This window comes from Zerene cesonia, unplaced genomic scaffold (assembly GCF_012273895.1).
Source record: "Zerene cesonia ecotype Mississippi unplaced genomic scaffold, Zerene_cesonia_1.1 Zces_u004, whole genome shotgun sequence".
NCBI classification, from domain to species: Eukaryota; Metazoa; Arthropoda; class Insecta; order Lepidoptera; family Pieridae; genus Zerene; species Zerene cesonia.
Genome location: NW_024045134.1, coordinates 571,832 through 584,141, shown reverse-complemented (window position 1 = coordinate 584,141; position 12,310 = coordinate 571,832). Strand labels below are relative to the sequence as shown.

Sequence of the window (12,310 nt, the reverse complement as noted above, 5' to 3'; positions counted from 1 at the left end):
AACTTGCACAGTTCGTTTTTAGATTCCTCAAAGTAAATTATATCAAAAATTCAAGTTTTAGTCTCAAATTCGCATTTATCCTACCCATTTTCTTGGACTATTCGAGACATGTATCATCTCAGTCTCCCCGTGACCACGCTCGCTGTAGTGTTCGAAACGATGGGTTAATAATATAATGAATAAAAACGTTTAAAATCCGTTAAAAAGTCTTTAATTTCCAAAAACCTATTGTAGCTGTGATTTAAGCCTAATTTTTATCAGCTGTAGCATTGCTTTTTATAGGGATGTACAAAAATATTTTATATTATAAAGTTGAGTTTAAATAAACATTTGTTATATTAAATAGGTATCTACGGATGTCAAGCTAGAAACTCATTGGGTACTTCAGAAGCTGTTAAAATAGAAATCGATGTAAAATGTAAGTATTTTACTGTTTCTTTTCTTTGGAAATCCCTACTAATCCCTACTAATATTATAAATGCGAAAGCAACTCTGTCTGTCTGTCTGTCTGTTACGCTTTCACGCCTAAACTACTGAACTGATTTTGATGAAATTTGGTATGATGATAGAACTGAACTTGGGGAAGGACATAAGATATTTTTTATTGCGAAAAAAATGTAGGAGAGGTTGAAATAGGGGATGAGTAAGTTTGTATGGAAGTTCCTTATTGTCAAACACAAAATTATATAAAATTCTTTCACACCTAAATCACTGAACCAATTTTAACAAATAGACAAGACCTTGGGAAAACCTATAGGCTACTCCATTACCATGTCGCGCGATATAACCGAATTCCACGCAGACGAAGCCGCGGGTGGAAAGCTAGTTATATTATAATTGATTTCTTCATATTATGTGTTTTATCTGTAATATGTGGCTGTTCGTAAGATATTGTGTCTATTTATTTTATAAACATCATGTATTTTGTAAAATGCTCGGTGTCTCTTCATTTTTCCATGAAAATTCTCAATTCAGATGGCTTTCGTGGAAATATATGAATTGTTTAAAATTCGAAAGCATCAACAGAGTAGCTAGAATATTTATTAAATTGGAAATAATATAAAATTGAATACGGATACTGTCATCTTTGTGTTTTAGTTCCTTTTGTGTGAAAAATCTGTCGCAATATTGTTGTTTTAAATTGTCTGTTCAATTGTTGTAGGAATAAAAGGCTTTTTTATTTCTTAAATACATGAAATCCCTTTTTATACATGTAAATGTAAATAACTTTATTACTATATTTTTGGTATTAATCCGAAACCCCTACAATTACGTTCTACAATGGTAATCACATATCATTTCCGAAGCATTATTAATACTAAGAGAAATTTCAGATCCTCCGCGCGTGATATGGGTCGGTCCGGATACGGTGGTTGAAGCCAATTTGTTTACTCAAGTGACGTTGGAGTGTAAAGCGGAGGGTAACCCTCCGCCCAGCTACCAGTGGTACCATAAGTGAGTGTATATATAATCAGTTGTAAGGTCTTTTAATTTATAAATACATCAAGCACAACTTGTTCAATTACGCATCTCTAAAATTATCAATTATCGTATTGCAATGCGTCATAATTATACTAGGGCTGATTAAACGTATCCTACTATCCTACTAATATTATAAATGCGAAAGTTTGAAAGGATGTGTGTGTGTTTGTTGTTCTTTCACGCAAAAACTACTGAACCGATTGCAATGAAATTTGGTACGTAGACAGCTGGACAACTGGAATAACATAGAGGCAACTTTTTATCCCGATATTCCTACGGGATACGGACTTACGCGGGTGAAACCACGGGGCGCAGCTAGTCCTACTAATATTATAAATGCGAAAGTTTGTAAGGATGTGTGTGTTTGTTGCTCTTTCACGCACAAACTGCTGATCCGATTGCAATAAAATTTGCTACGTAGACAGCTGGACAACTGGAATAACATAAAGGCAACTTTTTATCCCGATATTCCTACGGGATACGGACTTACGCGGGTGAAACCGCGGGGCGCAGCTAATAGCTAATAAAAAAGTAGTTAGACGAACTTAAACAATTTTTGAAACATTAATCCGTATCAATGTAATGTAACAATGTAACATATGTAACAACTCAAGTTTTAATTGAATTTAAATTGTATTAGATGTGATAATATTGTAATAAATTGTATTTTTTGCTATTGTAATTGTAATTTTAATATTTGCATGTCAATCAATTGGGAATTTGTTTTGGAAATTTACAATTTGAATTTAGATCTTATTTTTAACTAATTTGTTTCTGTTACAGCCCTACACCTTCCATGACCTCGCATCCTGATGAAGGTTATCCCATTTCGTCCACACCACAGTTGCAGCTGCACAATGTGTCTTACACCCAACATGGGAGGTACACCTGTGTGGCTATCAACCAGATCGGCCTTGAAGAGCGGTAAAATATTAATATTTATATTACATAGTTTTTGTACAAGTTTCTAAAAAAAGTGCATCTTTAGCTAGTTTTGTTATATAATTCTATACAGTTTAAAAACGTCTTTTAACTTTATTCTTTTTGTAAATATGTACCCATGGTGTACAGATAAATGTTTAAAATTAGTAACTGCATTTTTTGCGTCAATATTTAGCGTTTATATCATCAGCACTTTGTAAGAAAAGAAGTCAATAGATATTAAAACTCAAACATTTATTCATTCAACTAGACTTCTTATAGAAGCACTTTTGAATCGTCATATTACACAGTTATAACATTTACCACCGGTTCGGAAGGCAGTTTCTACAGAGAACTGCCGGCAAGAAACTATGTAGTTTCTCTTCTTATATTTATATTAAATTTTGAAAGGACACAGGCCCACGTGTTGAGTACCTTTATGGTCGAGGTTAAACTCATCAGACATCATCGACATAACAAATGTTATGAAAATTAGAATTTTAATGCCAACTTCTAAGATACAGGCTCGGCCTAGTTTAGACGACTAGTGTCCATAGTTATAAGTTTTTGGTACAAAGATTTAAGTCATATATAAAATGTTAATGTAAGGTAAAAATATAAAGATTTTTATTATTATCTACACTAATATTATAAAGAGGAAGAATTTGTGTTTTTGTTTCTTTGTAATGGATAAACTCAAAAAGTAATGGACCTATTTTAAAAATTCTTTCACCATTAGAAAGCTTTAACTTCGCTGAGTCACATAGGCTATATATGTACAACGGGCGAAGCCGGGGCGAAGCCGGGGCGAACAGCTAGTTATAGTATCACAAAGTTAAAAATTAAATTATATTGTTCTTTGTTCATTTATATTCAACCGTCTTCAAAAAAGGAGGTTATCAAATCGACTGTATTTTTTTTTTGTTTTGCTTACTCAGAACAGGGTTTGTTTAGATGAACTTTTTCTGATGGTTCTTTCTTTACTAGAAGCTGGTGCCTAATACCATTTAATTTGGTCTAGTTCTGACAATTTGATTAGATTTGATGTTTCGTGTTATGTTTCAATAGTTTTTTGTACTACAGAACACACCAATCCGAAGCGGTCACGCTGAACGTGCTGGGCCCACCCGTGGGCGCGGAGACGGGCACGGCGCACGCGTGGAGTGGCGGCGAGGCGAAGGTGCAGGCGACCGTGTGCGCCGACCCGCCGCCGCGCCGGGCCGCCTGGCTCTGGGGCAGCTTGCGGCTGGACGTGCCATCTTCTATTGGTACGATTTAAGACGACTGATCATTGATCTTGAGGCATTTCTAGTGAGAAAGTTCGTTCTGGAATTCTAGTGAAAGGTCAAAGTATGCACGGTTAATAGAAGATTCTATTATATAGTTGATGTGCATTTTGTTTAAATAATTATCCTACGCTTTGAAATGGAAATGGATTCAAAATTCGCTCTAACATATATATTTCAATTTAATTATTTAAAAAGATTTTCTCACCCTCCGAAATTCGAAATTGCTTGCCAACTACAATAACTATAAGCGTCATCCATACCATTCATACCAGGTCGGTACAAAGCCATCGACGCGTCGAGCGTGAACGGCTGCTACCGCTACACTCTCGTGGTGAGCAGCGTGAGCGTGTCCGACGCGAGAGTGTACGTGCTGCACGTGGAGAACGAGCGCGGCTTCTCGTCGCACGCCGTGTCGCTGACTGTACATGGTGAGCCCATACTATACCTATATATGCCCACTATATTTATATATGCCCACTATATTTATATATGCCCACTATCACTACAGAATATAATAATTATATCATAATTACCATAACGTCAACCCGACTTTTACAACTACCTTCTAATCGTGATTAATAAGTTTGCATTATAAATATAATAGTTAATATTATATTTATTATGATAACACAAATAACAACAATCATTAAATCAAATTTCTACTAATTATAACACGTGCAACCGGCTCCATCGAATTATAAGGCACGTCAAAAATAACCTACCCCAAAATTTTAAATCCTTATTCAGCAAACTAATTGGCAATAACAGAAATAAAATCGAAAATAATTTCTTCTCACAGATAATTTTTCGCTAACAGAGACCGCGCACGTGGCTCCGCTCATAGTGGCCGCTCTTGTTATAGCGGCGCTTTTGGTTATAGTCCTGTGTCTCATTCTACGCTGCAGGAGAAGACGGGGTAAGTTCTAGTTATGTTAGAATCAGTTATCAGTTAGTTAGATTATTAGAATTTACAAAGTACTCACTTCACCAGATAAATTTGATTTTTTACTTTAATAAAATACATTAAAACACAATTGTTTTATACAAAATCAAACTATTTTTTTTTATTAAATTAGATTTTGTTTTATCCAAAAGTCGCCACATAAAAACATTGTTTTTTTTAATCTATATGTTATTGTGATAATGTTTGTACTATAGTGTGTTTTAATTATGTTTTTATTTCTTTTTAGAAAGTGTCGAGTACAAAACTGACGAATTAGATAGGTAAGTTTAATCCGCTACGTTAAAGTTTCTTAAGTTTTTTTTCATAAGAATACTCCTGGTAATAATGAACACAACAAAAACTTAAGTTATCCCAGTAAATGCGCAAGGTGCCATTTAACACAGATACTTAACTATATCTAAAGTCACAAGTTAATAATAATTAAATGAAAAGAAGTAGTAGTAATCATTTGTTTTAGTTCGCATCATCTATACGAACATTATAAAGCTGAAGAGTTTGTTGGTTGAACTCGCTAATCTCAGGAACTACTGGTCCGATTTGAATAATTCTTTCAGTGTTAGATATCCGATTTGTTGAGGAATACTTCAGGCTATATAACATCACCACGTGGGTAAAACTGCGGGGCACAGCTAGTTTATAATATATTGTTTCAACATTAGCAAAGTGCACATTCATACACACAAAAATCACGTGCGATTATGATAATTTATTTTGTTGGTGATTTCTCTTGTTTCCAATTACAACACAAGATTACCGTCCAACTTAAATAAACGTTTTTCGAATATTATCTATCATTTTTACGAGCACATATATTTTTATAACAGTGACATCTAGTAACTTTTGAGGAAACTAACATAGAGCTGCAATCACTACGTATCTATAATTTATTCCACGAAGCTGTTTTTAATTATATGTATTGTTTTATAATTAAACTAGCTGCGCCCCCGCGGTTTCGCCCGCGTACGTCTGTATCCCGTAGGAATATCGGGATAAAAAGTTGCCTAAGTTGTATTTCCAGTTGTCCAGCAGTTGTCATTGTCTACGTATCAAATTTCATTGCAATCAGTTCAGTAGTTTTTGCGTGAAAGTGTAATAAACATACACTTATATCCATTCTCACAAACTTTCGCATTTATAATATTAGTAGGAATAAATAATCCCCACAGCGAGAAGACAGTGCTACCAGCGGACGCAGTGTACGCGCCGCGCGAGCCAGCTCGGCCACGCGAGCGCGACCCGCGCTACTCGCCCGCCGCGCTGCAGGTGCGCCGCGCCGCCGTGGTGCTGCAGCCCCCCACCACCGTGTGAACTGTGTCTGCACAGGTGTGATACGCACGCATGGCTCTTCCTAACTGGTCGGGTACTTCTCGTGGTGAATGGTGATATACTAACAAAATGGGCAGCCTCACAGAATATTCTGAATTTGGTTCGTTACGCCGGTACAGGTGCTCCGAGCCGCAGTGGTGCTGTGATTAACCACTACCGTGTGAACTGTGTCTGCACAGGTGTGATAAGCACGCATGGGTCTCACTAACTAGTCGGCTACTTCTTGTGGTTAATCAGCCTCCCCTCTCCCCCCACCGGTACATGTTGAAGAGCCTGAAATATCATGTGCTCATATTAATCAAGTATTATTTAACAATCTATTAAGTTGAATTAATTGTATATAAGATAATAAAATTATGTACTAATATCTTTCTCTCGAAGATTTTCTTATTAAAATTAATCACTGATCATACCACCTTGGCACTTTGGTTACAGTTACTTTTTCTCTATAGGTTTCCTACTATAGCGATAGTATATAATACAAATAATATATATACAAATTCAATTTAACATTAAGACACAAACATGACATTATATAATATGACTTCGATATCGATTTGATGGCAAGTAAGTCCATACATTGCTGAGTGAGAATTTAAATGAATACAAAATAATATATGAAACTGAGAAATGTTTAATGTTAACAAAAGTAAGCCATTTTTGAAGACAAGAGAAAAAAAAACACTCACATGCTACATTTGGTTACCCGAAAACTTGTTACTAAAATTTTACCATTAAACCTAATTGTAATTACTCGCTAAGAGGCGCGGTGTTAATATTTATCGAGACTGTCTATATACTTTTTCAGACGTAACAGATAATTTAAAAACATGTACCAAACCAAACTGATAAACTCTAAAACAATGCCATTCATGGGCATAGATAGCATAGGTGGTTTTAGTGCAACATCAACAGCGATATATTAAGATGTTTCGTATAGTCTTATGGTATATCATATATGAAAATTAAATGAGTGCGGCCTAGCTCATTACTTGTTTCATTTTATTGATATACGTATATTGTTTTAAATGTCAAAACTGTTCCCCGCACCCCTAAAACTAACGCTTGAATACACCCGTGATGCTCAACACTATTCAATTTTATTTCACTTATTACCTAATTAAAAACAACTTTTCGCAGAATCTTTCAAACAAAAAAAAAACGATTCTAAATTATTAACAAAAATTAGGACATGGGAATTTAGAATACTTTTTACAGCAGACTACATTAGGAGACATTCATTACCTAAATAGTTTTACCTCCATTGTTTATCCTGTCACAATGATTTACCGTAAACTGACATTTAATTATTCTAAGTGAACAGACATACGACTTAGCTTTTAAGGGATTAACATACGAATTAACGAGTTTTGTCACTAGCACTTTAATTATTAGAAAGATTTCTAGTTTCAGTGCAATAAACTGTCCGGAATGTTTTAATACGTTTTTTTTATTACATTTTATATTCGTTGCAAATTGCCACGACACTATTTCAATTACTAGGATAAAAGGATCTTTAAATTATAAAATTAAAGAATTATGTCATATGAAACTCATTAATGACTACCAATCTAGTCATCGGTAGGATCAAGGAAAATTCTAAAATAAAACACGCAATCCAAAAATCAAAGTAAATCAACCCACAAACTTTACTGATATACATAGTTACTTTATTCGAAATTAATGCATTTTATTTTTACTTTGTGCAGGCAGCTTTGTCGTCGCTGGAAAAAGAAGCCAAAGAAAACGTGTATGCGGTACTAGACCCGCACATACAATATGAGTTAATGATAAACAAGCACGGCGAACCGCCTAAGTATTTATCGCTGTCTAAACCGCTAACTCACCAAAGAACGCACGCCTTCGACCCGCAAACTTTTAAAGATAATGAAATTAATAATAACGATATTATGTTCTCTACTTTCAAACACGAACCGTCGAAAGCTAGGCGGTCTGACAGAAGCAATAAAAGAAGCGGTAGAAATAAAAACAATTATGTTTGCAACACAAATTACGATGTCGAATATTCGAGAGATCCTTTCTTCGGCAAAGTTAGGTCGTCTGAACAGAATGACGCTTTGGGAAATAATAGATTACGTAGAAGCAAAAAGAATATGTATGAAAAAAACAATTTTGGACGAAATGTTATTATTGTTCCGGATAAACTCACTGATATTAATAAGGAAAATATGTGTAGGACTTCGCAAAGGAAGAAACAATATGTAGTAGATAATAATGTTAATGAAAAGGAACGCTCTTTTGAAGATTTAAAAGAGGAACCGAGAGTGAAATGTCGAAATATTGAAGAAGAGCATATGCCTCAACCAGGGAAAGTTAAAGAAATCGCATCACGATTCGACAAACACAGCCTCAATGATTTCAAATATTTTAATGTAAAAAATGAGAGACCTAAGCCTTTACAAAGTTTTTGTGATCAAAAGTACTTAGACCATGTGTTCCCAGATGCTGTAGAAATTTAATTTTATCGTGTGTGAGATGTAAATTTAATTAGATCTCTTAGTATAGTATGAATGGGAGTGTGAAAACTAAAAATGATATCTGTCTATTGATTATTAGGGATGCTTCCGATAAGACTATATCTTTAAAGCTATTAATATTTGATCGAATATCTTCTAATGCCATACTCTTAAAATTTTGATATCGTAGAAATCTTAAGCATTATTGAGCATTAATGACAATTTTCAAATAAGCACAAATTCGTTAACAAATATTCTGCTTATACATATATTGTACTTAACGGATAAAAATAATTTCTTCCATTTACTTTAACTTATATATATTATGTTTATATTTTGTTATTTAGCTCCTATTGTGTATAGCTATTTAAACTTTCGTGCTGGTATGTTTTTGTATTGTTGAATTTTAACAGTATTAAAATTTTAATTGATATATCATGTTTCATTGAATCCCTTGCGAATTTGAGTACCGTAGCACGTAATGTCATGTGAATTTTAATTTCAAATTTCATTCGGTCTTTAAACTTTTAACTGAGTGTAACGTCTGTTAAATTAGCTATGCTTCTCATAAGTTTCACTGTATCACTTCTTGTAGCTGGATCAGCTGCGAATATAACAATAGCAAAAATGGAATTAAGAAAGTTGAACGTGTGTGATAATGGGGATTGTTTTAGCAAGTGTTGCCCCTTAGGCATGGGGTTAGTGAAATTGAATAAGCGAATGGTTTGTGTGAATGAAACCTTAGACCTGCTCATGAATATCCAGCAGAATCTTTACTATTATGACTATCGAGTAGACAAAGTGAATGTGACAGAGAAGTTGAAAGTCATATTTGGTATGACTTGCAGGAAAAAATACAAAGAAAATAAGAAGTTCTATTTACAAATGGTATGTAATTTTCTTTGCATTAATTATATTATTCTATCATATTTCGATTTTAGTTAGCAATGAGGATGTCCCTCTACAGCTTTAAAAATAATCAGAAAACAAGAAATCTTTATTCAATTCTGCAGTACCAAAAGTCAATCTCAGGAGACTAAAATGAACCCATAAAAAGAGGTTATTTTTAAATTCAACTTCTATTAGCAGGACTATACCTACACATGGGCTTTGATGCTTTACTGGCGATAAAATGTAATATATAATTACGTCAAATTTAATTAGTAGTATTTAGTCTCAAGGGACAATATTGGCCAACTTCGTTTAATCAATTATCATACTATTATTACTGTTATAAATTGAAGTATAATGTTCCGGCAATATAACCTAATTTTACTGAATTAGTTGATATAATGTAACAGTGTCGTTCGTGTTATGATTAAGTACACAGAATATACGACCATAATAACATTGTTTGAGAGGTCGAATCGCTAAAAATGGTTCTATACGTATTATGATAGTACTTGTGACGTCATCAGTATTTAGGGTTACCCGCTTTTCCTAAAGGCTTTAAAACATCTCATATAATGAACCAATTAGAAGTTAGAACACAGACTATTGTAAGAACTACAATTCCAGAATATGATAGCTTCCTGGTCGTTGAATATGTTAATTTCCATATGTAATCATGATCTCCAACAACTAGTTGGGGCATCAAAAACTCAAATTTTTAGTATAAATCTAATGAATGAAAGTATACTAACAAAGTGCATTTGTACGGTCTAGTTTTTAAACACGCAATTACCACGAGGCTCAAAGCACCTTAGGGAACATTCTGATGCTTCATATACGAGAACATACTATCTTTCATAAGCAATTTACATACAAAATTCTAGTTCAGTTCAAACTGAACGTGTAACAATATTCATACAATTTCAGTTACTTCAACGAAGATTAAATATACTTTTTTGGAAATTATTTGCCATCTTATTTATTTAATCTATATAATTTTTTATGAGAAATTGTATGCATCAATAGAAGCTCTATCTGAGGACATGTTTGATTGGTTTTATTTAAATAAATGGTATTTAAATAAATGGCGCGTAACTGATGTTTGAATAGATATTACGTAAAATTTTTATTAAGTTGATATACCCCTTACTCTTTTTTTATTTATCTAACGATTCATAAAATTAATGCGCATGAATCAATTCATAAATAAACCATAACGTTAATGTAAAACTAATAAATATATTTTAAACTATGTACTGTATTCCTTGTATGAATATCTTTATCTCATCATCTATTATTATTCAAAGCACTTAGCTATAATCTTAATTGCAAAATGTTTCTTATTTATAGTGACTAGAACTGAGTGAAGTAAGTCTACGAGGCATCCGGATGTAAATAATACAGGGGTTTCTTAAATTGGTCGTGCGATTTAACTATACGATAGAACAGTGGCATAACTATCTAGCTATGACCGGCTAATTTCATAAACAAATCCTTATACTAATATATAGAATATACCATTAGAGAATAAATCTTTTATACAATGTCTTATGATTCAAAACATATATATATGATAATGCATGACTTCGTCTCATCAGCGGCTAATCACGACTATTTAACTCTTTTTCCTCACCCGTCCCAGTCCATTCCTTCTTTCCTGTCATGAATTCGTTCCTTTTCCCTTACCCACTAAAAGCGGGCAGCGCATTCGCAGAGGCACTACCTTTGCGAATGTTCATGGGCGGTGATAATCGTTTACCATCAGGCGAACCACCAGCTCAGTTGCCCGCTATGACATAAAAAAAAAAAAATAAATAAAATGCAGTTGGGTGGGTTCTATACAGATAACCTAATACTGTCTATACCAAATGTATAGCAAAGATATTTAGTGCAATCTATACCACACATAATTTATATAATACTATAAATAATGAAATGTTATCCTTGATTGAATTCCGTGTGTATTATGCACAAGAAATCATGTATTAAATGAACGACCTTCATCGTTTTCGATAACGTCGGAAATTAATAGAATTCCCTTCCCATAATAAGTATTTCTTTGTTTTACCAAATAATATACGAAATGATTATAGTTAGATTTAATTTCCCTCGCAAGATTGAAAACAACCGTCAAGTTTTAGAACAATTTGAGTTAGTTATGTTTCGTGTTGGTGGCCCAGTGGTGAGAACCTTGGTGGCTCAGTGGTGAGAACCTTGGTGGCTCAGTGGTGAGAACCTCGGACTTCAAAATCGATAAGTCAGTTCGAGACCGGGCGAGCGTGCAGGAAATAAATTGAATTTTCAATTTATCTGCACATGTGGATAAAATCACCACTGCTTATAAACGGTGAAGGAAAACATCGTGAGGAAACCGGCATGTCCAAGAATCAAAAGTTCGACGACATGTGCCATCTGCCAACCCGCACTTGGCCAGCGTGGTGGATTATGGCCTGAACCCTCATAGGAAGCCTGTGTCCAAGCAGTGGGAATATTTATGGGGTGATGATGATGTTTCGTGTGTTATTTCGGTGTTCGCATTCGCTAATTTAATTTTTTTTGCATATAGTCTTCATTCGAATCGCTGGTATTTTACATATCTAGTTATGGATAGATTTCAGTAATATTTTAATAACAGTTATATTATGAAACATGGGATTCAAATTAATAAAAAGAAAGAACGATAACTATACAATCGTATTTTAATTCGGCGTCAACTTACATATCTTTGAATGTTATAGAATTAAGTATGTTTCTTTTCTATAATCGAGAATCATACGTTGATTGGGCGTGTTTGGGAGCGGCAGACGAAATCGTGTCTCCGAGTCTAAACTGATAACCCTAGACTAGATAGGTACGAGGTAGGTGGTTTTATTATGTACTATACTAATAATATACTAAAACTTTACTCGAGAACTATGCTACACGTTGTTGAAAGCAGAATGAAAATCGGAGCGGTATAT

At 34.1% G+C, this 12,310-nt stretch overlaps 1 protein-coding gene across 2 annotated transcripts in view; it reads left to right on the top strand.

Moving 5' to 3' along the window:
* LOC119838756 (hemicentin-2) overlaps positions 1 to 8,890 on the top strand; it is a 95,751-nt gene extending 86,861 nt beyond the window's left edge. Inside the window, exons 7-15 of one of the 2 annotated variants that reach the window (XM_038364857.1) lie at positions 347 to 418; positions 1,335 to 1,455; positions 2,266 to 2,406; positions 3,487 to 3,671; positions 3,965 to 4,120; positions 4,510 to 4,608; positions 4,883 to 4,916; positions 5,823 to 5,979; positions 7,692 to 8,890. In XM_038364857.1, coding sequence (XP_038220785.1) covers positions 347 to 418; positions 1,335 to 1,455; positions 2,266 to 2,406; positions 3,487 to 3,671; positions 3,965 to 4,120; positions 4,510 to 4,608; positions 4,883 to 4,916; positions 5,823 to 5,964 — 950 coding nt within the window. In that variant the 3' untranslated portion in view covers positions 5,965 to 5,979; positions 7,692 to 8,890. Of the gene's footprint in view, positions 1 to 346; positions 419 to 1,334; positions 1,456 to 2,265; positions 2,407 to 3,486; positions 3,672 to 3,964; positions 4,121 to 4,491; positions 4,609 to 4,882; positions 4,917 to 5,822; positions 5,980 to 7,691 lie in introns of both variants that reach the window. The other variant, XM_038364856.1, reaches the window with a different exon arrangement.
* The last annotated feature ends 3,420 nt before the right edge of the window (positions 8,891 to 12,310 follow it).